At 38.6% G+C, this 24,859-nt stretch overlaps 6 protein-coding genes across 6 annotated transcripts; 3 read left to right on the top strand and 3 right to left on the bottom strand.

Moving 5' to 3' along the window:
* The first annotated feature begins 1,797 nt into the window (after positions 1-1,797).
* On the top strand, positions 1,798-3,779 carry LOC116210420 (probable LRR receptor-like serine/threonine-protein kinase At3g47570). Its single transcript, XM_031544286.1, has 2 exons — positions 1,798-3,061; positions 3,344-3,779. Exons 1-2 carry the CDS (start codon positions 2,791-2,793, stop codon positions 3,448-3,450), a joined length of 378 nt encoding a protein of 125 aa, XP_031400146.1. The 5' UTR covers positions 1,798-2,790; the 3' UTR covers positions 3,451-3,779.
* Positions 1,814-2,695, top strand: LOC116210963 (LRR receptor-like serine/threonine-protein kinase EFR). Its single transcript, XM_031545132.1, has 3 exons — positions 1,814-2,041; positions 2,148-2,206; positions 2,419-2,695. The coding sequence occupies exons 1-3, from the start codon at positions 1,814-1,816 to the stop codon at positions 2,693-2,695; spliced, it is 564 nt and encodes a 187-aa protein (XP_031400992.1).
* A 1,325-nt stretch (positions 3,780-5,104) lies between the features above and the next one.
* On the bottom strand, positions 5,105-7,680 carry LOC116212387 (50S ribosomal protein L15). Its single transcript, XM_031546974.1, has 4 exons — positions 7,043-7,680; positions 6,026-6,109; positions 5,846-5,935; positions 5,105-5,590 (listed from the first exon to the last, which is right to left on the bottom strand). Exons 1-4 carry the CDS (start codon positions 7,430-7,432, stop codon positions 5,333-5,335), a joined length of 822 nt encoding a protein of 273 aa, XP_031402834.1. The 5' UTR covers positions 7,433-7,680; the 3' UTR covers positions 5,105-5,332.
* An 8,000-nt stretch (positions 7,681-15,680) lies between these two features.
* Positions 15,681-18,511, bottom strand: LOC116211293 (fibrillin-5, chloroplastic). The gene is made up of 8 exons (XM_031545609.1): positions 18,369-18,511; positions 17,518-17,644; positions 17,125-17,374; positions 16,764-16,879; positions 16,552-16,674; positions 16,356-16,454; positions 16,207-16,251; positions 15,681-16,106 (listed from the first exon to the last, which is right to left on the bottom strand). Exons 2-8 carry the CDS (start codon positions 17,548-17,550, stop codon positions 15,933-15,935), a joined length of 840 nt encoding a protein of 279 aa, XP_031401469.1. The 5' UTR covers positions 17,551-17,644; positions 18,369-18,511; the 3' UTR covers positions 15,681-15,932.
* A 630-nt stretch (positions 18,512-19,141) lies between these two features.
* Positions 19,142-20,712, bottom strand: LOC116211294 (protein BOLA2). The gene is made up of 3 exons (XM_031545610.1): positions 20,523-20,712; positions 19,619-19,641; positions 19,142-19,533 (listed from the first exon to the last, which is right to left on the bottom strand). The coding sequence occupies exons 1-3, from the start codon at positions 20,583-20,585 to the stop codon at positions 19,335-19,337; spliced, it is 285 nt and encodes a 94-aa protein (XP_031401470.1). The 5' UTR covers positions 20,586-20,712; the 3' UTR covers positions 19,142-19,334.
* Positions 20,713-22,109: 1,397 nt separating this feature from the next.
* Positions 22,110-24,588, top strand: LOC116211295 (trihelix transcription factor GT-2-like). The gene is made up of 2 exons (XM_031545612.1): positions 22,110-22,534; positions 23,227-24,588. Exons 1-2 carry the CDS (start codon positions 22,341-22,343, stop codon positions 24,323-24,325), a joined length of 1,293 nt encoding a protein of 430 aa, XP_031401472.1. The 5' UTR covers positions 22,110-22,340; the 3' UTR covers positions 24,326-24,588.
* Positions 24,589-24,859: the final 271 nt, after the last annotated feature.

Consider the following 24,859-nt stretch of genomic DNA (forward strand, 5'->3'; position numbering starts at 1 on the left):
AGCGAAGCGGATCCTCATTGAATTGGGTCGGTGTTGATTAGTCTTGACAAGCACTAAAGAAAGTTTGGACCTTTGGTATATCATGCACCATGGTTTTATATCCAAGCAAATCCTTCAAATTGCGTTGTAAATGTCAAAGGAGTGGGAGTTGACTAGATATGAACTTAAGGGTGCAAACTTAAGTATACCTTCGAAGTTGTTGCTGCTGAGTTCGTAAATGGAAGGGAGTGGTGCTAACAGGCAAATGCTAATAATGCCTTCACTATTCGAACACTCTATCAACAAATTTGAACTACATAGTAATCATACACACCGAAAGAGCTACGAAATAAGAACTGGCATTACAAATGTCTCTTATCTTGTTGCTCAATCTTCATGAATGATTAAGGGCTGCTATGTGCTCTTTGAACAAAATTGCGATTACAATCAAACACCGCTTTCATGATGTGATTAGTCCAAACGTTCTCCTAGGAGGGGTACATCCTTCTTTGCTCGATTGGTCGAGTCCTCTAGATAGCTACTGATAAAAATTCAGTGCTCATGTCTTGCTGAAGCGCTTGTTTTAGGTTGTCTCATAAGCTCTAGGAATTCCCTGAAAACTGCAGTTAAGAAATAGGTCTAAATCAGTGCTGAAAATAGAAATCAAGAGCTTTCAGCTGACAACATGTGACCGAGTGCAACCCAGGAAACTAATTAGATGTTGCATCCGACTCTTGATTTTCCTAAACAGGTAATTGTACGGAATTTTGGTTTTAAATGGCTTATGCACCTTCTCTGAATTATCAAATGGCTCCCCACCCCTACCACTGTAAAAGGAAAGCTAAGCCAACTTACTAGAATCTGAATCGCGTGGTCTGGGGCATGCCTCTGGATGATATTGAAGGGACATGATGTCCATCGCAGGGAAGCCGAGGCGTGCACAGCTTCCAATCATAGAGATTGATGCCAGTCGCCTCCACGCCCTCACACGGGGTCCAAGGCATAGTTGTGAATTTACAACATAAATTTGAATTGAGATAAACCACAGAAGAAAAGAGCAGGGATTTGCAGGATATATGCTATACACAAAGTTCCAACACAAAGTGACTTTAGTATTCATCAGTATACGTACGTGATCCTGAACCTCAACTTGGACAAATTATGTACTGAGCAATAAACTATAGAATATGCTTACTCGGCTCTATCCTGCTCATCAAGCTACCTACTTACATCATTAAAGAAATTGAGCTTACTGCACGGATTTTACGAAAATTTGTAACTAATAATTGTGTTTAATGCTTATCTATACTCTATAGAATGGAGTCTACGGTCTTGGTCCATGGGAGATTGATTACGGTGAAATAAATTGAGATAGCAACGCTTGATGAACCACTCTTAGACTCTACTCAATTTGCAACTCCTGTCAAAATCAAATGGAGTGGTCACTGATGAATTGGAATCCGATTTATTGCCTTCTTCACAAATAGCCAAAAAATGTTTGTTCTGTTGTAGCTGTCTGAATAGCCTTAGATCCGTACTTTACGGGTTAATGTACAATTACGGGACCAAGCTAGTTAATGCTCATTGACTTAGTCCCAAGAGAAAGGGACTGACCTGAAGTGGTTGTGAGAATTATATGGGTAGATGGTCTGTCTGCGTTACAATGAAATGAGAGACCAACCACATACCCATAAATGGTCAGCTAGTGACTCTAATTAACGATTTGATTTATCAATTCTTAAGTTTTCCTTTTTCTGCCGATATCAAATCTATATATAGTTACAACAATCTCATACCATTCACTCCAATTAGAATATTTCATCCACATAGAAACATGACTCTGAATATATCGAGCCTCTCTCTCATCCTTGAGCTCTTCATAATCCAAATTTCTGCTTATAAAGCAGCATTTGGTTCTGACAACGAAACAGATTACCAAGCATTACTGGCCATCAAAATCCAGATAAGCTCAGCAGAATCCTTCGATGCACTCAGCTCGTGGAATGATATGATCCACTTCTGCACTTGGCACGGAGTAGCCTGCAGGAAGAAGCATCGGCGGGTAGTTTCAATTGAACTCCCATCACTTCAACTGGCGGGTTATCTGTCTCCTCGTGTTGGAAGCTTACTTTCCTTTGACTGCTTAACCTTAGTGACAACAACTTCAGAGGGACAATACCTCAAGAGATCTATCACTTGTCGAGGCTAAGAACTCTTGCTGTGTTCAGTAATTCTTTCCAAGGAATCTCACAAGTTGCATAAGCCTCTCTGTCCTACCGCATTGCAGTTGCCAAGCTGTAAAGAAGTAACACTGAAGAAACAGAGACAGAAAACTGTCTCCGAGGATAGTCTTGGCAATCATTTATATCGGTCCTCCACTTTCTCTCTAGCAGCAGGAATCATTGCGATTGTTCTCTATTGATAAAAAAAATCGAGAAGGGAAGCAGCCTTAGCTTCTTCGACCAAGGATAACAATCCTAAGCTTACATATTGGGAACTTTCACAAGCGACAGACAGGTTCCCTACTAGAAAACTGATTGGAGAAGGGAGCTTTGGAGCAGTCTATAAGGGAATCCTGCCTAGCACTGGACAAATCGTTGCCATCAAGGTTCTCAAACTTCAAGAGCGAGGAGCAACGAAGAGCTTCATGGCCAAGTGCAAGGCCATGAGGAACATTCGGCATCAGAACCTTGTCAAGACTATCACGTCTTGCTGAACCATCGATTCCCGTGGTGAAGATTTTAAGGCTCTAGTGTTTGAGTTCATGCCCAACGGGGGAGTCTCGAAAAGTGGCTTCATCCAGTCCCCGATATGACAGGAGCAAGCAGTAACACAACACTCAGTATGGTGCAGAGGTTGAACATAATGATTGATGTCGCCACAGCATTGGACTATCTTCGCCACTGTTGCTGCATACCGATAGTACACTCTGATTCGAAGCCGAGCAATGTCCTTCTAAACAGTGATTTTTCGGCACATGTAAGTGATTTCGGTTTAGCAAAGTTTCTCGTGATGAAAGAATCATCAGGAACACAGACAAGTTCGCTTGGCATTAGGGGAACTATAGGCAATATCGCACCAGGTAATACTATAATTATATCTCTTCTTTCTCTGATATATATATATATATATATATATATATATGTATATATATGTCATCCAGGACAGCGCGTCAAGGTCTTCCAGATATATTCTTTGATCAATCTATTTTTTTACCAAAAATTATAATATCAGTAACCATGGCATGCCTTCTTATTTACGAGCCACTTTTGCGCCTACATTATATGTCTCAAGAAAGTCATCAGAACCCCGAAGCTAGCTCCCTCCTTGTGGTTAGTTCTAAGGCCCTTGTTCCTGAGTGCAGAATACGGTGTTGGTGTGGAGGTATCCACGAAAGGGGACGTCTACAGCTATGGGATTCACTCGCTCGAAGTTTTTCACGGGAAAAAAGACCTACTTGTTTCTCCGTGATTTTGTTGAGCGATCACTTGTTTCTTTCTAACGGGTTGAACCCAGGTGATAGATCCACAGCTTTGTTTGGGTCAAGTACAAGGCAACCTCCACGAGTGCTTGGTGTCAACCCTTAAAAGTCGGCCTCATGTGCTCGGCTACACATCCGGATGAGAGGATTGGAATTGGAGAGGTAGTGGTAGAGTTGCAAAAGGCTTGGAATGTTCTTCGACTTCCTAATAGGGGAACCATTGTACGGGGAGTAAGGATAGCTAGACCCAGCAACCACTGCTATATATATCTATATAAATGTTCTTCGACTTCCTAACAGGGGAACCATTGTACGGGGAGTAAGGATAGCTAGACCCAGCAACCACTGCTATATGTATATATATATATATATATAGATATATATAGCATCCAATCGCATAGTCTGATGATACACGTTCGAATAGATGATGCAGATGTGTATGGCAGCATCTTCTTGGTGTATCCCACAACTCTCTTCTGTCAGTCTTGTTATATATGTATGTATGTCTAGCAGCTGGCAAGGCGTGCAAGTGTCTTAACATTCATACAAAATTCAACCCTATGAATGGCACATAAAATTAATGCGAACCCTTTCCGGGAAGACTAGCTCCTAACGTCGATTATGTCTTTCAAGTCTGAGGATCCTGATATAGACCTATATACATTCCTGCTTACCGGAATTCCACAAACACAAGAACAATGACTCGATCTGAATATACCAAATGCCTTCACGAATCTAACAGTGTCATCCAGACATACTTGCCAACCATACAAATTTAAACTGCATAGTAATCATACACCGAAAGAGCTACGAAAAAAGAGCTGGCATTACAAATGTGTCTCCTCTTGATGCCCAATCTTCATGGATGATTTAAGGGCTGCTACGCGTCCTTCGAACAGAACTATGATTAAAAAGAAAAGAAGAAAAAATCAACACCGCCTTCATGATGTGATTAGAGAGAATCAGATTTGGAGTCAGATTGCACCAGCAGCAAAAGAATGACAAGCGTTCAATTTGCCCCTCTTGACTTCTTAAACAGTCTAAATTATTCCTACCATCAACTTATCTTGAATATTAAATCTTTGCTATTGACTTTCAGTTCACTGAGCAAAGCTTGCTCATCACTGAGACATGAAGTGCATCGGGGGGATCTGAAGAGGGCAGAATGCAATCGAAAATCCAAATCGAATCTATATAACTTCATAAAAAAAATTCAACTAAATACCAAACCGCATAGAAAGCGAGGATTATGATAAATTAACCAAAGTCATCCATCTCTGATTACAAACCGGCTATGATTTAGATCATACAACATCTTCATATAGGCACCATCCAAGGTGGTAGCCCAATAGAACGGGCTTTGTCTTCCAAAGAGGAGGACAATGGGTCAAAATTTGACTTAAAACATGAAAGCGCTTGCGTTAATAGACCTTTGTCATCAACCTTATAAGAACCTTATAAGAGTTGTTCTGATCCACTGTGCATTTCGATGGAACTATGGTAACTTAGGTGAGTTGATGTCTCACCGAGCCCTTTACCCATTCGGGCAAATAGACCATTTCATGGCTGGGGATCGCTACACTGGTCTCCCCTCCCAGCCTTTATATTTAGCAAAAAAAAAAAATTAATAGACTAGTACAGGCAATTGTAATTCTTAGAGGATAACTTTCCTTCCAAATGAGACTCAAATGGAACAGAGAACATCAAAAGAGCAGTTATAGGCACTTCCTCTTCCTCATCTACCATGTTATTCCACAAGATATCGGGATAAGATCCCAACACAGTTAAACATGTCTACAGAAAGAACCAAAACTTTGAATTTGAATTTTATAAAGAAAAAATCGAAGTCGCTAGTTCAGCAAGATCTTTTCCTTAGATGGATAGCGCTTCTTCCTTCTCGACGGCTATGAACGGAATTGGTTTTGTGGGAGCAGGTAGGCGACCTATGCTATCGACTTTGTCCCCCTGCTTCGGTGGCGGTCGGGCAGGCTTGGGGAGCAATCTTCCCTTCTTCTCGAACCATTCGGGCTTAATCAGGGCCTTTAAGCCCAACTTGTTGTAGTAGACTTTCTGAACTGATCCACCTGCAGCTTCGACTGCTTCCTTTGCCCTCACTGTAACTCTGGACACCTGTTAAATCGAGCAATAAGACAGTGTTTTCTCGTGTATATGGGAATAAACGGAATTTGACATGACAAAGTGTTCATTTGGTTTGGGAGGATTGTTTCGATTTGGAAAACACGTCTTCTTCTGAGGGCAACCAAACACTTGCTACCTACTTTTTGTGTTTTTTGACGAGATGGACAATAGAAAAGTAACGGTTTCTCAAACCTGACCACGTAGGTCATAGTAGTCCAGAAGAAAAAGAATCGAGCCACAAATTACCTCAAGATGAATGGGCCACTGAATCTGTTCAGCTCCACGGCCCATCAATCTTACTCCGTCTTTTATCTGCTTACCTATCGCCCCTACATCCTGTTAAAAGAGATAACATCTTATGAAAATGAAACCAAGCCAAAATATTTTCAATCTTGATTCAGGAAATGCTCAGCATAGCAACCTCACCTTGAGAGTTTTCATAGTTATGAGCTCAGAAGAATCAATCTTCCCCGCGTTTATGAGCTTTGCAATTTTTCCCAATCCAACTGGCTGCAAGACAAAATCTTCACATATCACCAAGAAGTAAAGAGAAAGGATGATGATCAAACGAGTCGTCAGCTAATTCAAGGGGAAACGTTAAAAATCTAAATTTTTTTTTGTTAGCCATGCAATAGAATCCTTTTGACTCTTTTTTCTTTTTTAGATAAGCATCTTTTTGACTCTTCTGGCAATTATTTCTCCAATGCCGAACCTATCTCCTGATGCTATTGTAACATACAAAAGTCTTGTTCACCCCTTCGGGAAAGGAACCATAATTTGATGACACGACAGTTTCATCCCCTGCTCCCCAGTTGTATGGACAATCTCCTATGGAATTATAATCTTTGGAACGAAGTCCAGTCTATACTCATTCAAGAGCTTCAAATAGATTCATTCAAACGAGAAATGATCCGACCTGCAATTCTCCTATACCAAACGGACTGCTCTAGTTTCCAGCTTTCAACTCAATCGAACAATATGACCTATCCAAATGGCTCAAACCCTCTAACCACAATTCCAACAAGATCCAATATCTAATAATACCGACTCAGAGAACCTTATGCCCTGTCTGGTGATATAAAGATGGCCAAAGGAGCCGCAACACGAAACAGAACTCCACACGGCGGTTCCATTCCAAAACACGACAGTGCCCAATCAAATGTAACCTTGTGGATGCTCAAATAATGCAGAATTGAAATATCAAGAAGCCTCAAAACTTTTTCCATCCGCCACAATCGAGATTAGAGTTCATATCCAGCTTCAAATTCAATACCAATTTTTTACTCTTTTAACTCACTATATGCTCAGCTAGAAAGAACATGATCGAACCCAGCTAAGAAACTATGAAATTCATTCATAGAAAATCAAATAAGAAATTTATTGGGAAAAATAAACAATTAATTGGAAGGGAAGAACAGAACAGAATATGAAATGATTTTAGACCTGAAAAGTGAGGCTAAATGGGTTCTTGAAACCGCGCTTGGGGAGGCGACGCCGCATGGGAGTCTGGCCTCCCTCAAACCCGTACTTCATGGTCCCCCTTGCCTTCTGTCCCTTGTGCCCGCGACCCGCCGTCTTCCCAAGGCCCGACCCGATACCGCGGCCCTTCCTCTTCTTCTGCTTCTTCGGCTGCTTGTCCCTCAGGTCGTTCAAGCTCAGCAGGCTATAAGATCTGAAAACTTCCCCCCATGATGAACCGCCACGAGGGTTGGTCAGATGCTGCAGAGGAGACGGAGGCCGCAGGGAAGGAATAAATTGCCGCGTGGAGTTGATGGGTGTTGCGGGTCTGAGGAGGTGAGGCGACAGGAGTGAAGAGAGCTTTGACCGGATCATGATGATGATGATGATGCTTCTCTTCTCGGAAGAAAGCTGGAGCTTTTCTTACTGGCTTTTCAATGGAGTCGGGATTTCGGGGAGATGAGTGGTCATTAGGGTTTTGCAGCAGCGACTGGGTGAGGAGTAGACACACACAGACGGGAGACTGAAGAAGGAAAAGAAAGATGGCGGAGGGAGCGAGTCAACCCGGACTCACTGAGTCACTACCCCCTTCTTGTTGCTGGAGTAAAAGAGAAAACTCGCCCTCTTTTCTTTTTTTCCTTTTTTCAAATACTATATTTTAGAAGACTTGTGTTGTTCTAGTCCACTTTTACTTTTTTTTTGTTTCGTTTTCATCCAGTGACTTTACTTATTTTCCCGTTTTAACCCATCTCCTTTTCCTTCGTTTGTTTTCATCCTGTACTTTCGGTTGCATTTCTATTTTCATCATTTTATTCAATTTTCTATTAGAGAAAGTTAAGGTTTGATACTCAATTATAATTACTTTCACGATTTCATCATAACTCTCCTTTTCTTTCAATTATGTCTTTTATGTTAGGCGTTTTATTTGTCCTAGTCTTCTTCTTTAATTTTTCGATGATAAATGTTAAAAGGATATTTTATTAAATAAAGAATTATTTTCATTATAATCGAATGAGTATTTAAAAAAAAAAGAAGATGATGAAAGCTGGAGAAGGAAAGAGGGGGTGAGGTCCCCATCGCAAATGCATTGCGCAAATGAGGTAAACTAGCGACCTTCTATTGTGTCCCTCTCTTTGCGAAGATAAAAGTTTGAATTTAAAGTACTATGTTTGTTTACAAAATCAAATTTAACTTAACTTAATTTTAATTTACTTTACTTTACTTTACTTTACTTTACTTTTCTCTTAATTAAACAACACAATCATCACTTTTATATCTTTTTTTTCAAATTCTCTCACATACTTTTTTTTATCTATTATTACAATTAATTTTTTAATATTAAATTATTTAAACTATTCAATACTTTTTTTCTTAATTTCAATATTTTTTTTCTCAATTCAACAACAAAATAATTACTTTTTTTTATTTTCTTATTCATATTCTCTCATATACTTTTCTCAACTACTTTTGTCTTCATCTTTTTAAATTAAATTAAATTAAATTAAATTTTGTTACTAAACGCAATGTAAAATTAGAGATTAAGGGGCAATGAAGCTTAGCACACCGTGCAATGCGAGGTTGTTAGCAGCTCACCTCTGGCAATGTTGGTCACTAGCTTGACCTAGAGAGAGAGAGCACCATAGACAAAGGTTTGTGTTTCTATATCCAAAATGGTTAATAACAAAAAAAGGTACAAAATTTTCACATTTTAATAATTTTAGCACGAACTTTTTTCCTTAATTTAAAAATGCACAAACTTTCGATTTGATAACAATGTTAGCACGACATCAAATTTTTCATTAATTTGGACAAAATCGAGGTTACAGAGGGCGTCGACAACCCCAATCGGAGGGAGGGCTGGTAACCCTAATTGGGGGGTGGTGGCCGAAATCGAGACCTTCACCCCCAAAATCGAGAGAACCCTCAAATTGGGAATTGTTGGCCACCACCCTCGATCGGGGTAGCCGATGACCTCAGTAGTTGCCAACAACCCTACAAGGGCACCCTTGGTTTCCGATGAAGCCTTTACTGCCCGAATTTGGAGGGAAAAAAATTTGAGAAAGAAAGGAAGAGGGATCGGTGGCGGGAGCCTCATCAACAGACACACCCCACAATGGGGGGTTGGCGGGGACATATGTCATCACATGCTACCTTGATTGAGGGGTGGTGACCGCCGTTAAGGCCTCAATAATAAAAAAAGATGACATTGTGCTAATATTGATGTCAATTTGATAATTTGTGTATTTTTAAGTCAAGAAAAAAATTCATACTAAAATTGATAAAATGTGAAAAGTTTATGCCTTTTTAGGTAATTAACTCCATTTTTTATTGGTGTGTATGGAAAAACTGGTTTGACCGGGGTTAGGCGTGGTTGCTATTCCGAGCCGGGAGTCGGAATTTAATGGCTTGTTTGGTTTCAAAGTAGGATTTTAAAATCATACTTTAACTTAATTCTACCCACAACAAAACAAAATAATTTATACAAAGTCAAATGGTGAGTCTCATTTATACCACTCTTTTTCAAAATCTGATTTTAAAATCTTACTTTAAAACCAAACGCAGCATTAAACTTGCACCCGAAAGGAAAACCAAATGCAAGACTGGCTATCCTTCCCGTTTGGGTCGGATTTCCTATTGTACCTGTATGCTTTAACCCTTCTCAGCTAGATCAATTGAGGTTTACTATGACACGAGTTTGGACCTTAGCAACCCTTTCAACTTGATCCAATATCGGCCTAACAAAGAGATGGGACTATTGAAAATTTAACAGTTACATAGTTATTGGAAAAGATGCATACATGTGTGCATGCGTGCGTGCGCACTTCTTGCTCTCAGATGAGAAGACATATATATGTGTAACATATACAAGAGCATTGTAATGCTGCTAATATAACACGATCTCATGAATTCCTAAAACATGCAGCTTCTCTCCTCCTCATTCGAGACGATATTTGCATATGGGGATACTAATCAATGCACCTGTATTGGTTACAGGGGGTCTTATGATGGATCAATGTTTCTTTTCTTCTTCGATGAACCATATGGTTGGATCGATCTTCCTTTTCTTTTTCGGTCAACCGTATGGTGGAGAAATTTTCACAGGTTTCATATGGCAGGTCCTGTAACCGTTGCATAAATGATATTCTCTCCATCCATCTGGTGGCCACATAGTTCCAGTGTCTTGGAACCGAAGTTCGCAGCCATATTAACTACGGCATCCCACAATTTGAAGCCTGGATGGAGATCAATTATGTCAACTCATCTTGAGGCATTTCTTTAAATGCGGGAAAATGTTTTTTCCGGGTACTCCAGAATTCATCTTCCATGCTTCCTTAACACTGCAAGTACAAAAGAAATATGAACAATGCTTATTAGAATATATCTCCATCCCCGTAAACGATAAACGCGAAATATATATTTATGTAGATGTATATATACATACCCAATAGTCGTCAAAATGTATCTTTATGTATGTAGATGTATTACTCACCTAATATTTTTTCTATCTTTATGGTCAACTTCTCCAAATGCCTTGTGCATTGTAACAATCCTACGATGGCTGGGAAGTCAGGTACGAAATATGTGTCATTAACCGTTAGATCCTTCCAGCCGAGTATAGGAAACTCGGTTCCCTTCGCCTTCTCATATGACAAAACCTATAAAAGATCCTGAGTTTAGAAAAACTGATTGCAGGTTTCATCAACCATTAGTTTTTCTTGTCATTGATCATCCATAATAATTAGCCCATCACAGTTTTCTTGAGGCAGCAACATAAGATTAGAAAAAGAAAGAAAGAATTGAATCAATAACAAAAGAGTGTATAAAAATATGTTGAACGCAAAAGAAAATAGACGAAGAAGAGGATGAAGAAAGAGATAGGACCTATTATCTCAAGCCAAAAATCCCCTGTAGTAAATTTGGTAGCGCCATGCAATTGCTTCAACATACGTACACTATTTCGAAGCTTACGTTTTTGACGCTTTTGTTTGGAAATCGCAGGAGCACTATAGTAGAAATTGATCTTGGCTTCTACCATGGATGACACATTTGTTAATCTCACATCCTTCGAATTCGCGACCCCTAAAATCCCGTAGCATGGGCAGTTTTGGGGCGAAAATTTTCCGGAGTCCGATATATGGCATCAGTATTATAAGGGCAACCGTCACCATCATTCACCAACTCTCTCGTGCTCGTCGAGTTCACCTCAATGTGATCAATAAAAGCGCAACACCACTCTAGTTTCAAGAATTGAAGCCAGAGACTCCCTGCAAAGATTTTCCTTATCTCGTCGTCGCTTAACTGTGACCAGCCGATGGTCAAGGATTTGAGGAGAGGCCAATCAATGCTTCCTATATTGGTCCAATATATTGATAAAATGACCCTGATCCCATTTTATGATTGAACAACACGAATGAACGAATAGAGGCAACCGACACTTTGGCGCATTGATTGACAGATCTTTTACGCCACGGTTAACAGCAAATTGAAGCCAGGACATGAGTGCGGATCGATGTAGTTTTAAGTAGGCAAACTTATACAATTTTTTTTTGTTTACATCCTATAGTTTTGGATGCTTTTCTATTATGATCCTTTTCCTTTTCCTTTTCCTTTTGTTTTTGATCACCTATGGGAACGCTTTTTGCTTCCTTGGTTGATCCAGTTATTAGTTTTTAATTTGAGCTAGGCAATCTTTAAAATTGATGATTTAAATGTTAAAAATAGTTTAGCTTTGAGTTCCATCGATAATAATTCCTTTATGTTATATTTCGGTGTGTCTAAATTCCTTATTTTTCTGGGCAGCCCTTGATTGTTTATTTTGGGCAAAAAATTATGTTGTGGGTTATCCTGTAATCGTGGTCTAGGCATGATTTTTACAGCTAAAGGGGCAGAAGTGTTTGAGGAGCAATAAGTTATGATTTTGGGCTCGGTTTTGAGATAGGTTTCTCCAAACTAATCATTGTTAGTTTGTGTTCTTCAATTCTTGCTTGATTGAGTTCTTTTGGTTTGTTTCGTAGGAAAGGTTACTAAAACATTCATCGAGTACCTTATGTAATATAAATATGTTCATGAAAGATTGTGAGTTCCCCATAAAGTTTAACCCTTAATCATTAGGTTCAATCTTTACTTAGATGCATGTCTGGTGAGAATGAAAGGCCTTATTAGAATATGGTTTTTATATATATCATTGACCTTTGACTTTTCTTGACTGAATCTTTAAGTGGTGGCGAGTTCTTGTTCTCGACTTTATTTTGCTTGGTTTAATTGATTTGGTGTATTTAATTTACATGGCTGAGTTTCTTATCTTTGGGTTGTACGAATTAGTAGATTTCATTTCTAGTGGGTCAGTCAAGGTGATCTGAATTACTGTAATGATTGGATCTTTATGGAATTAATTGGGATTGCAGTTGGGTGCTTGCGGGCTAAATTATTCCTTGTGGTTTACTTTAAATGATCTTGTTTCTTTGACTTCACATATAAGGGTGTGTGGTGTGTGCTAAGTTTTATCATTGATGGCTACTGTGGTGCAAGATGTATATTGTAGGATTGAATTATATTGATATCGGTCAATTATCAGGTCGAGGTTATTATTCTATAAGTCAAATTAAGCAAACGAGTTATATGTTAGAGTATGATTTTATGTTGGTCTTGGCGGGATATGAGATGGATTGACAGGCCGCTGATCCGGTGGAATATAAAACGGACGTCAGGCCGTTGATTTGACGGAATATAAAATGAATGTCAGGCTGCTAATTCGGTGGAATATAAAATGGACATCAGGCCGCTGATTCGGCGGAATATAAAACGGACATAAGTGAGAAGGTCGAGATCGGAGGTTATGGGGGAGACGTTTGGAGATAAGACTATAGATTCATGACGAGTCACGGTACCATTATGATGAAATTTCATGGTTATCTTTAAGGAATGCGAAATTGAGTGCTGCAATATTTATTTGTTTATTTGGGATCATGTTTGGAGTATGAAAGTGACATTTATGATTGTAGAGTTATCAACTTGATATGGCTAAGTTAGAAATATGAATGTGAGTGATGGGTTTACCTAAGTGGGCTTAATGTAAAGCACATGTTTATTCTAATCATATATTTAGTCTAGAATTTATTTGTGTGTGGTGATTAAGTTAGACAGCTCTTGTCAGGTTGTCTCTTGTAGTGTAGGTTGAGTCATTTGATAATTCTTCTTGTTATGCCTGATTTGATTTTTATTGAGGAGTTCTGACTAACTTGATTATGTGGTAAACGAGAGGATTAGGATTTCTATACGAAGTTCTAAACCGTTGATATTATTTTTATAAGGTAATTACAAAGGATGTGTTTTCCTGTATTTAAAGGGTTGAGTTTGTCCTTGAAAAGGAGTTCAGTTCGAGAAAATTATTTTAAAACTCACAGGTAATTTTATGCATTTTAAAGTTTAAAAATCATTAATTTTTTTAAATTGGTTTTGTATCTTGTAAAAGAGACGTTATATAATACTGTTAATTTTTTGTATAATAAAATGTATTTATGGATTTTCTTGTGGAAAGATATAGGATTTTATAAGTAGCTACTTTTTTTATCCTAATTCTTTTTTTAGTTCATCTTTTTCTTAATATTAGACGTTTTATTTTTATAATTCTACAACTTAATTTTCCATAAAAATGCTCACACAATATTTTAGAAATAATTTTTTTAAAAATAAATTAGAAAATAAAAGCAATATCATGAACCTATTCAAGTTAATGAGAGGGAACGAGTGTTTAGGTGTAATCTTAGCAGATGCAGTTTGCATTGGAATAATCAATACTTGAATTTGCAAGCAAAAAAACGGAAAAATATAGAAAAAATAGAGCAAATTGTACCTCGATAGCCATCAATCATGCTTGTGATGCAATGAATTATGTTGTTAAGAGTAATGATGGCTGTGATTGCAAAGAGAAACATTGATAGATCTATAGGCTTATGGTGACCTCTCCTAAGAGGGTGGTGCTTGGCGTCGTCCCCTACCATCGCCTCTCTCCTTCTCAAGTTATCATCCTTCGTTTAAGGGTTAGCACCACTAGAGTTGAGGTTAATTATCCCTCAAGCTTCGAGTTGATTCATCTACTTCGCGTTATTTTTTAATTTATTATTAATTTTTTAATTTTAAAAAGTAATTGTGTTTAGTCATTAGTGGACTAAAAAGAATGAAAAAGTAATTTTTATTTCAAGATACGTCATGTTGGTAAGAAGTTTAACATTGAGGTAATATTTGACGAACAAAAAAGAATTAGGACAAAAGGAATAGTAAAAAAAGGTTGAGGACCAAAATTAAAATTTGCTTAATAATTATTTTGATAAAAAGATCTAAATAGAAAAACAGTCAAAGGTAATGGACGAAATCGAACCAAAACCAAGAAAATGGAAAATGATTGAAACCAAAAAGCATTCAAAGATATATGATATAAATGATAAAAAAATAAATAGAAAAAGGATTAAAATAGAAAAGTAACCAAACTTAGTGGATCAAATTTATAGTTTTTCTTTTTAAGATACGTATATGGATAGAAAACTGCTCGTCATTTGCAAGGAATAGAGTGATAAGAAACTGCCCACAAAAGAAGCACAGCGCCTGTCATTGACTGCAAAGTTGAGGTATGGGGTAGAGGCCCAAATGTACAGCCATCGTGTTGAGAGGACGCAGCTGCGAACTACTTCTTTAATTGGCACTAATGAGAATACGAGATGAATAATATCATCAGGCAATGAGCTCAAGCAATCAGCCATCTTTTGCTCTGAAACCCGAACCTTGAGAAAAGTGAGCAATAAAATCTCTATCGCAATCTCCATAATTTCCTACCTTTTTATTACTAAGAAGTTTAAAAAGGATCCATTGGTCTCATGTTTCGATGTCAAATCCCTGTTAATATTTTGGTCCGGTTTGCGGGACCGTGGTGATATGTCCCTGCGGTTATGCAATTTGGGAAGCTCTTCAGGTAAGTTTTTTTTCTTGTTTTTTGAAAGAATTAATAACAGAACTATTACTTTGTCTCCTCAGATACGATAGAAGAAAATATAAATTTTCTGGTAAATCTCAGAGTCAATCTTTGGTTTGAACATTTCAAGTAATCTTCAATTTCAATTCATGATCAGATATAGGAACCAACCCGAGAAACGACATTTCATAACGCCACTCAATCAGTCTCGTTCATCGTTGTGACCTGATGGTTTCTGGAATACAACAGGAGCAAATGCAATGCAACGCAACAGAATGGTTAAATGTTATGTATCTTGCATGGAGATTACACTTAAGGTCCCGTTTAGTATGCGAGAATGGAATGGAAATGAATGGATTCTATACAAAGAAATGTAATAGTATTGAGTAAAAAAATGTGATTTTCTTTAATGATCATCACAAAATAAAGGAATATAATCATAAAATTAGACTTATTTATCAAGATATCATGTTATATACATTCTTAGATATATAAATTATAAGAATATATATGATGATTCACAATATATAATATGAAATAAGGAATGACCATTCCCTTCCTTAATTGAGGGAATGCTCATTCCATCAAAATGAAGAAAAATGATGATAATAAGTGAAATGCTCTTTTTAACTCATGTAAGAGACACTAATAAGAAAATGAGGAGCAATGAAGAAATGAGCATTCCATTCTAATCCATTCCATTCTCGCGGACCAAACGAGACCTTACAGTTTACAAAATCATAGTTCATGGAATCAGGATAAACCAGAATGCAAAAGACGACATGCGAAGCAATACACACTGGAAACAGAAGTCACAGTTGATCTTCGGATCTCTCAAGGATAAATATGTTGCCTTTGTCGTCTCTCCCTATCCTCAGACTTTCATCAACATATCTAATGGCCTCTGAGTCAAGGACCTTTCTGCAGCTTGTGTGTCTCGGGATGGTGAAGCGGAAAATACAATGCAGTAAAATAATAAGAGCGATGTTGGTGTTTACAGAGAGGATACGTGATCTCGAGCCAACCTTTGGGATTGAAAATACCCAGCAGGATATCGTAGTTTTTCCGGAATAAATTCATCAACTTTTGTGTTTTGTTTTACCCCCACAAATTTAAGGAAGAAATATTAGTGAAGGAGGCAAGCAACTAAGTGGGTCACAAGGAGAAAACTCTGTGCCCTCACCTGGTCCGGAGTAATTGTTGAGCTGTCATAATTGATGTCAACTCTCTAATGTCAAAGAAAATGAAAAAAGACCAAATGAGTTTTGAAATTGGAAAACACGAGTTTCGAAGAAAGAAGAAAAACTCGGAAAAGGGTCAAGGAATTCAAACCGAGTTAGATGCTATCTTGAAGGAGGCCTCAATAGTTAACTGTCCATTCAACATGTTCAAGCCTCTCACGTTGAACTTGATCACGTTAGCTGCTTTACCCTCCAATGGTTTGCATAAACAGAGGTTGAAACTTAGTACAGAAGAAATAGAATCACCCTAAGGTATACAACTGGAACAAGATTATATGTTTATGTACCTTAGCAACGTCAATGATCTGAAAGAAATCCCCCAAGGAGATGAAATCACGCAAACCCAGCTTTGTTCTCTTTGAACCTAAGATTGTAATTGTGCTATAAAGGAGCTTCCAGCATCCTGCAACCTGCAGAAGAAATGGTCGAAGAGATGGAACACAAGTTTAGCATGGAAAGATGGTCATTTGGCAATTGGCAGAATGAGATTGATAGTCACCTTGTCTAGACTTGCTGTGGGATCCGGAGTAGGATTCTGAGATTCGAGCAACTTTACCAAACCTTCGATCTCAGATCTTTTAGCAGATGTAACTCCAAAAATTCCTCTGTTGATTCCTTCAGACATTTTGAAATCAAACTTTTACAGACAGGAAATTTAACTGGCCGAGTTATGGGTACATGAGTTTGGACATAAACTGATTTAAAAACAGAACTGTCAGTTCAAACTTCAACAGACCTTACTTCAGTGATCGACCCATCAAGACTGGTTTTCTAAACCGGAGTCAAAATGCCACACTAAATTCTTGTTTCATTTAATGGGAGATATTGTCTGATAGGCTCAAAAGGCAAGTCGGGAGTACCATCAACGGCCTGATAAAGACGTGATTTGATCATGTGGACTGGTTCAATTCCTTCAGCTGCATTCATTTCGTTTCCAACTAAGCCTGCATTCTCCTTTGCAACCATCACAAGGCGAGCCTGTCTTGTCCAAGACGAAGAACAGCCATATTTTCGGGTTTTTGCTAATGGAATCAATCTATGAGAACATCTCACCATCTTTATTGTGATACTTGGTGCTGAATGGAGCAAGTGGGAAGTTGGGATTGATGACTGTAAAGCCCAATGGCACATGAACTCATCAATCATTGCTCACATCAATAGCATAGCAATTCATCCTCTTTTTATATAAGAGAACAAAACTTTACGTGGAAGAGAAACTCTTTATTGGCAAATATAAGGGATCAAAGTCATACAAGCCTGAGTGACAGGGGAAGGTCAGATATCATACCGGAGCTATTCCTACTTCCATGGCTACGGGTAGTAGAGTATCCCGTCCTGTAAAACAGGTATAAAGCAGAGAGCCACACCTTCCTGCTCTTACTGCAAAAGCAGTAGATTCAAACAAAAGAAAAAAAAAAAAGGATGTAAGATCCTGCTTCTCCAATTCTTACTAAATGCCGTCAAAGCTCATTAAGGATTGCTGTTTACCAAATGAACAGAAATCCAGCAATTAAAATATGAAACCAATAAACAGAAACTCCCAACTACAGGTGTGCAGTGAAATTCTATCGCCAAGTGCTCCCAGTTCGACTAATTCTAACCTCGAGGTTGGACAATCCAGCTCCCACGAGATCAGGTGGCCAGAACTGCTTTGATGGGGATATGGAAATAAGGTCAAAGCAATCTCAGATACAGAAATCCCACCCAATTTTATAGGCTGGCCAGTCCCATTCCATTCTTAGTTTCTATTCATTCACATAAGACCCAACAACTTGAGCCGATTCCCCGTCCCCTCACCGAGTTTTGCTGCAACAGATGAATCAATGTCTAATTCCGGGTTAAAGCAAACAATCCTGCTCTTACTATTCACCATTCCATCCATGAACCACTGCCCCCATGTGCATAGCTGAACGGATAGAACATTCAAAGTGGACCCATCAATTTCCTACACTGAAACTGCTAAAATCAAGCTTAAAGTCAGCGAATTTCATGATATAACACCACCAAAGAAAACATCAATTTTCAAAGTCATTAAAAGGACTTAATAAACTCAAGGAGGAGAGGAAGAAGATGATTATGGGCAACATTCATTAATCCGACTTACCCGACAGAGAAGAGGACTCGTATGGAATCTTTGTGGGACTGAGGGTAGGGGGAGAGGAGAGACGTTCTTGTGGGTAATTTGCTGATTCCTGTGTCAATGACCGGACGGCATAAAGCCAAATCAACAGTAGCCACTATTGCATTTGCTCAGCATTTTTTTTCCCTTTTCTATCCTCGTTCTTTTTCAATGGTTCATTCTCGTCCTCATTGACATTGTTATATTATCTCTTCCCTTCGCCCTTTTGGTTTATAACCGTGCGTATTCCTTCAAAGTTCAAAGTAAAGAAATGGAGCCCGCCAGACCAGAGGAAGAGAGGGGTGGGGGTCTTCGTGTTGATCATGACCCACTCATCCGAGAACGGTTATAGTCTCGGAGGTAAACTTTCAATCTTATTATATTTCGTTCTTAAGTAGAGACATGTCTTTTAAATTTAAGAGAAGCCTTCCCTTTGTTAATACTTGTACTTTCTCCAGTGCAAAGTACAAAGGGATCACGACTGCTCAGCCACATGATACTTACTGCTGTTTCAGAAAGCTTGTCTACCTTTACTTTCAATTCAATGGATCTGTCACTTTCTAAAAGGTCTTGGCTGGGCTTATGAATTGGTTTTGGTTCAGTTGATCGCGATCGTTGACAGAAAACTGTTAACAACCAAACCAAGACCTAAGAAACCCTCGTGGCCCTGCCCGTTATCAGGTTTTTTCTTGAGAAATTGCAAGAATTCCGTTACTTAGTGATGTCTGTCTTTCTATCAAACCAAAGTATGAATGAAGGGCAAGAACAGGTTCAAGACTAGTCGATACATTAGTTAAAGGCGTAAAGATCCGTGCCACGAACATGACACAAACTCAACTGGGAACTGCATAACCCTTAACCGATACCTAGTCTCGGGCTGTCTTATTGTCCCTCTATAACAGTTTCAGATTCTGAGAATCGTGACAAGTTTATAAGCATTAATGTATATGCCTAAGCAGCTGCAGGCTTGGGATTTTCAGCCTCTTGCTGTTGCTTCCACTGTTCCGGGGTCAGAGCCTTCCGAATTGAGAGAGCGTGAATCTCCTTCATCTCCTCCGCCAGTGCTGCATTCACCATTCGATGCCTCTCCAGCAGCCTCTTCCCCTCAAACTGTGAAGACACGATCTCGATCACGAAGCTTGCCCCACACCTGATTCGTCAAAAAGAAAACATTTTTTTTAAACAAAAAGAAAAGAAGGACAAAATATTATATATTGCAACAGAAGAGAAGTTACCCTCCAGAAGTATCTATCACTTCCTGCAATAGCACAAAAGTGTCTCAGTTTCATAACTTGAGAGGATACTGATAAAGACGATTGCAAAAGATAGAGAGAATTATAAGTACTGCAATCATCTATCGGTGATAATGATAAAGACGATAAAAAGGGCCACACAATCATCAATTGGAATGATAAGAAACTTTACATTTTCAAGCAACTGTAGTATTCCTGCAATTTGATATCGGAAATCACAAACCTGTAAGGCGAAAATTTTATCCTGTGCAATTACATAAGCGTGACCAGAGAAGTTAAGTCCACCCATAGCTCTATCGTTTCTCCAAGTATTCATCGAACTTTTATGTGTCTACTACATTAATTTACTGCTTCTCCCATTGATTTGGGAAGCAGGATTTCATGAGACACAATATCCCCACCGAACCATCAACATGAACTTCAGCCAAACGAGATTCTGAATTGCCACGCAGAGCTCTTAAGTTATGGCTCCTCGTCCTCGGGCAAGTCGAAATGGGCAAAAAAATGCAATTTTACAAAGGATGCCCATTGCGTGCCATTCCAATGAGTTCCGCTTCCATCGAACCAAACGAGCCATTAATCTTCCTCGATCATTCGCTTTTACATCGTACAAACAAAAACTTCTCATTCTACGAAACACCCGACGACGCTGTCATCTTTTCTACTTTCTATAGCTACGACAGGACAACCACTGAGCTTATAAATCGAAACAATATTTATTCCTCCCTCGAAAGAACACAAACCATCTCTAGAATTCTCAGCAGAGCTTCAATTTTGCAACTTGCAGACGATAGCTATCGAAAAAGGAAAAAAAAAAAAGAAAAGAAAAGAAAAGAAAAAACTCTTCTCATGCTACGATCAGATCAATAGAAGGAACAGAACTCACGATGTGTGAAGGGTTCATCTTCGAAACCAAAGAAGACTCCACCTGCTCCTTGGTAACTCCCATCTCTCTCTCCTCCGGTCTCTCTGCTTGCTTACTCTGTCTGTGACCGGAGATTTCTTCTTCTAAGAAGAAGAAGAAGAAGAAGAAGAAGAGAGAATCGGAAGATTCTGATTCCGTTTCAGTGGACTCCCTCCAAGGCCCAGTAGCTCTCTCTAAAAGCCCAAAAAGATTCTCTTTTTTTCTCCCCCACTTTTGTTTTCTTTCTTTTTTTCTTTAAATAAAAAAAGATATATCTATTATTTAAATACATATATATACTATTCTATTATATATTTATTATTATTATATCTACATCTATCTATCTATCTATCTACACTATTATAAAGGAATAAGGAATGAGGCCCCCTTTAATATAATTTTATTTATTTTCCGAAAATGCTCATATTGTATATACTTCAATTAATAGGACCATAAATTTAATCCTCAAAAGGTTTTTTTTTTCTATCCTAGGGTGTAAGTTAACCAATTAGTGGTTACCATGTTTGATCACTTGTTTATTTATTGGAGAATATATGAATTTTTCAATGCCTGACTTACCCATTTCTTTAATCTCAACAACAATTTGACTCTAATAATATCTTACTAAATATAATCCTACAAAATCAAAATTATTTCGATCATTTACTGTTTTAGAAAAACCTTGAGTATAATTGTTCCATTTATTGATAAAAATGTCATTTTTACTATATAATAATAATGATTAGATATATAGATAAACTTACACTGTGAACTCATTTAAACTAAACCTTTTCCTGCAAATATTTTCATTGTAATAATCAATTATATATATATTTATAATTTAAAGAGATTCTATTGATATATAGTGAGATTATACTAAAGAAGTACAATAATATATATGATATGACTCACTTTTAATGTGACAATTTGTAAGAATAAAATGTGTTATTTTAAATTATTTTAGGATATATATGTTATGAGAGATAAATTTAATAAAATTATTATACATAATAATTTATCTATTAGCATATTATTGATGCCAAATATATATGCATATACTTAAATTTCTACAAATATAAAGGAAGAAAAAGCTAATTACAGAATGTATGTTTATTTTAATTGATCTTTTGGAGCATAAATACAATTTAAAGCATAGACTTTTAATATATATGACCAATTGTATTATTTACAACCGAAAATTTTCAAGATCCTTTTGCATGAAGTATTTTCTGATAAAATAAAATTTAGATTGATTAGGTTTTTTACATGACAAAATTTATTTAATTTTGAAATTATTTATTGAAAGTACTCAATGCATAATAAACTCAATTCCATTAATATTTCTTTTTTGTGTCTATGATTAAGTTTTGCAATTGTCAACCATATCAATTATAGATACAGATATATATATATATATATATAAATAGATATAAATTCAGACAGAAAAAAAAATGGGGCAAAGGTAGAAAAGAAAAGGGCAAACGGAAAAGCGAAAAATAGCGGCAACTGTTCAGCTGCTTGTAAAGTTGACTTTTCTTTATTGATGAAGAAAGAAAGAAACCCTAATCATTCACCACCTTGCTTGCCCTCTCTCTCTCTCTCTCTCTCTCTCTCTCTCTCTCTCTCTCTCTCTGTGTTCTTCACTGAACCAAATTCAATTCACTCCGCAAAATCCAATCTTTCTCAAAGAAAAGCAAAAATATTATTTTAAATATATATATATTTTATTTGGGTATCTGCTTGTTGGAATTGTATACCCGGAGAATTTTGTTGGGCTGTGAAAACTTGCCCGGGGAGCTGATGCTGGGAGGCCTGTCGACCCTCCCTGAGAACCCCACAGCCGGTGGTTCGAAGGGCGAGGAGGGTGACCGGAGCTCGGCCGGGAACCGGTGGCCGACGGAAGAAACTTTGGCCCTGCTGAAGGTAAGGTCTGAAATGGACCTTGCTTTCAAGGATTCTGGGGTTAAAGCTCCTCTGTGGGAGCAAGTTTCCAAGTAAGCAAACAACTTCAGGAACTCTGAGCTGATTTGAGAGGTATATGATATTCGAGTTATATAATTATGGGATGGGGGTTTGATGTAGACGTACGAGCTCGTATGCTGAAGATGAGCCAACTTTTCTGTTGCTTTCGTGTTGAGATCGATGCTCTGTGTTAATTTGTTTGGGGTTGGGTCCTTCACTGCTGAGAGCATACCAGATCATTGTTTCGTTAATATTATCAGTTTCACGGTTTATTTGCGATTCCGCGGAATGCATTGAGTTAAGCAGATTGCGTTGTGTCGTACTTTGTTCTGTTTCTGCTCATTTCTTTGAGTTTGGCGCGGAGTTTGTTTTATTTATCATGCGCTGCGTCCCCTTAATGTTCAAATCTCAAAAGCAAGTTCCACTTTGCCGAGAATCAGCTGTGGAATATAAGCGGATGCATTGGCTGATTAAACAGTTCATGTGAATTGATGGTATGCGTAGTTGGATAGATATGAGCAATATACAAAGTCAAGGGCATTTTTATGTAGTTCATATCAACTCGCGCATTCTAGGGTACTCTTCTAATTATGCCCCGATTTCCCCTCTGGATTTCGGAGTTTGTGTTGCTGTAATTCATGTGGTTAAAATTACTCGGTTGATATCGTTTCATTTGGTGCTTGCTTGTGGAACTTTAGATATTGAAGTATTGAGGCATTGTCAGGAAGTTGGCCGAGCTCGGGTATCATCGGAGTGCGAAGAAATGCAAGGAGAAGTTTGAGAACATCTATAAGTACCACAAGAGAGCCAAAGAACAGCACAGCACAAAGAGTTACCGGTTCTTCGAGCAGCTAGAAGCTTTCGAGAGCCACCAACCGATTCCCCTTCCAGTCTCTCTAAACCCACCCATCGTGAGTCGAACCCCAGTTGAGAATATTATGCCGACAACTGCTGGTATCTCGAATTCGATAGTTTTGAGCTCTAGTGAGGAAGAAATGGAAGGTGGGTCCAAAAAGAAGCGGAAACTGGCCAAGTACTTCGAGAGGTTGATGAAGAAATTATTGGAGAAGCAAGAGAGCTTGCAGAGGCAGTTCATAGAGGTTCTTGAGAAATACGAACGGGACAGGGTAGCGAGAGAGGAGGCATGGAAAGTTCAGGAACTAGCAAGGCTCGAGAGGGAACGAGAGCTTTTGGTGCAAGAACGATCCATAGCGGCAGCAAAAGATGCAGCAGTCCTCGCATTCCTTCAGAAGTTCTCTGACCAATCGGGAGCCGCGAAACGCCACGAAAACTTGAGTCAGGTGATCATAGAAGCAGTGGACTGCAACAACTCTAGTGCTAATACAAACAGCGGTGTCATTCATGCTAGCTCATCCCGGTGGCCCAAAGAGGAAGTGGAAGCTCTAATAAGTCTGAAGTCGAGCCTGGACTTGCAGTACCATGAGAGCGGGCCAAAGGGGCCCCTGTGGGAGGAGATATCATCCGGGATGAAGAGGCTTGGGTACAACCGCAGTGGGAAGAGATGCAAGGAGAAATGGGAGAACATAAACAAGTACTTCAAGAGGGTGAAGGAGAGTAAGAAGAGGAGGCCTGAAGATGCGAAAACTTGCCCTTACTTTGAGCAGCTCAACGCCCTGTATGGACAGAGGAGTAATAAGAGCAGGAAGGGAGGGGAGCCTCTGATGCATTCGGTGGACCGGGAAGGAACAGATAAACAAGAACACCGAGAAGGCACGAAAAGGGACGAGGAAAGTGAGAGATCCGACCCCGAGATAGAGCGAGAACACGACAACCTTGATGGGTCGCAGAGTGTAGCCGCATAATTCAGCAGCGATGGCCATCTCAGGATGAAGCGGAGGTATCTTTTTCTATTTCGGGAGTTTTGTCTAATCTTTGTACAACTACGACATGTTCTTTATGTGTTTTGTTGTTGTCTAGATTATAGATAGAGAGGAGAGACGAGAGAATAAGTCTGCGTGGGGGGGTTGTGAAATGTTTCTGTACCAACAAATATTAGCATCAATTAATTTAATGGTAATAATAAATAATAATGCCTTAAAGGCTGCAGCTTCCGTTCCTGTGAAAAGCAGCATTAATGTACATCTTCATGAACCCCTCGACTGCATCTATGCAGAAAAATTGTCGAATGTCTGTTAGCCATTTTCACACTCTTTCTTCGTTCGGATGTGCCAATATTCTTGCCAAACTAGGCAACGTATCCTCTACGATTGCGATCAACCCGTTCATCAATGCGAGCCTCTCTTAATATCGACCTCTGTCAACCGTATCCCTTTTCACTTTTACGAGCTATAGTATCCAGAACTCTAAAGATCCATCGGACCTTTGATCTGTGCAAG

This window comes from Punica granatum, chromosome 6, assembly GCF_007655135.1.
Source record: "Punica granatum isolate Tunisia-2019 chromosome 6, ASM765513v2, whole genome shotgun sequence".
Classification (NCBI taxonomy): domain Eukaryota; kingdom Viridiplantae; phylum Streptophyta; class Magnoliopsida; order Myrtales; family Lythraceae; genus Punica; species Punica granatum.

What these genes read in the sequence shown, in the direction of transcription:
- LOC116211295 (XM_031545612.1), top strand. Translation starts at nt 22,341, where the DNA reads ATGCTGGGAGGCCTGTCGACCCTCCCTGAGAACCCCACAGCCGGTGGT. An exon ending in CTGTGGGAGCAAGTTTCCAA is followed by an intron (nt 22,535 to 23,226) that starts GTAAGCAAACAA and finishes AGGCATTGTCAG; the next exon opens with GAAGTTGGCCGAGCTCGGGT.
- LOC116211293 (XM_031545609.1), bottom strand. Translation starts at nt 17,550, where the DNA reads ATGATATCTGACCTTCCCCTGTCACTCAGGCTT. An exon ending in TCTTTATCAGGCCGTTGATG is followed by an intron (nt 16,880 to 17,124) that starts GTACTCCCGACT and finishes AAATGTCTGAAG; the next exon opens with GAATCAACAGAGGAATTTTT. An exon ending in CAACAATTACTCCGGACCAG is followed by an intron (nt 16,107 to 16,206) that starts GTGAGGGCACAG and finishes AAAACACAAAAG; the next exon opens with TTGATGAATTTATTCCGGAA.
- LOC116210963 (XM_031545132.1), top strand. Translation starts at nt 1,814, where the DNA reads ATGACTCTGAATATATCGAGCCTCTCTCTCATCCTTGAGCTCTTCATA. An exon ending in GCAGGAAGAAGCATCGGCGG is followed by an intron (nt 2,042 to 2,147) that starts GTAGTTTCAATT and finishes CAACAACTTCAG; the next exon opens with AGGGACAATACCTCAAGAGA. An exon ending in AAGAACTCTTGCTGTGTTCA is followed by an intron (nt 2,207 to 2,418) that starts GTAATTCTTTCC and finishes AAAATCGAGAAG; the next exon opens with GGAAGCAGCCTTAGCTTCTT.
- LOC116210420 (XM_031544286.1), top strand. Translation starts at nt 2,791, where the DNA reads ATGACAGGAGCAAGCAGTAACACAACACTCAGTATGGTGCAGAGGTTG. An exon ending in TATAGGCAATATCGCACCAG is followed by an intron (nt 3,062 to 3,343) that starts GTAATACTATAA and finishes TCCTGAGTGCAG; the next exon opens with AATACGGTGTTGGTGTGGAG.
- LOC116212387 (XM_031546974.1), bottom strand. Translation starts at nt 7,432, where the DNA reads ATGATCCGGTCAAAGCTCTCTTCACTCCTGTCGCCTCACCTCCTCAGA. An exon ending in CATTTAGCCTCACTTTTCAG is followed by an intron (nt 6,110 to 7,042) that starts GTCTAAAATCAT and finishes TTTGTCTTGCAG; the next exon opens with CCAGTTGGATTGGGAAAAAT. An exon ending in AGTGGCCCATTCATCTTGAG is followed by an intron (nt 5,591 to 5,845) that starts GTAATTTGTGGC and finishes TCGATTTAACAG; the next exon opens with GTGTCCAGAGTTACAGTGAG.
- LOC116211294 (XM_031545610.1), bottom strand. Translation starts at nt 20,585, where the DNA reads ATGGGAGTTACCAAGGAGCAGGTGGAGTCTTCTTTGGTTTCGAAGATG. An exon ending in AGATGAACCCTTCACACATC is followed by an intron (nt 19,642 to 20,522) that starts GTGAGTTCTGTT and finishes GTGCTATTGCAG; the next exon opens with GAAGTGATAGATACTTCTGG. An exon ending in GTGATAGATACTTCTGGAGG is followed by an intron (nt 19,534 to 19,618) that starts GTAACTTCTCTT and finishes TTGACGAATCAG; the next exon opens with GTGTGGGGCAAGCTTCGTGA.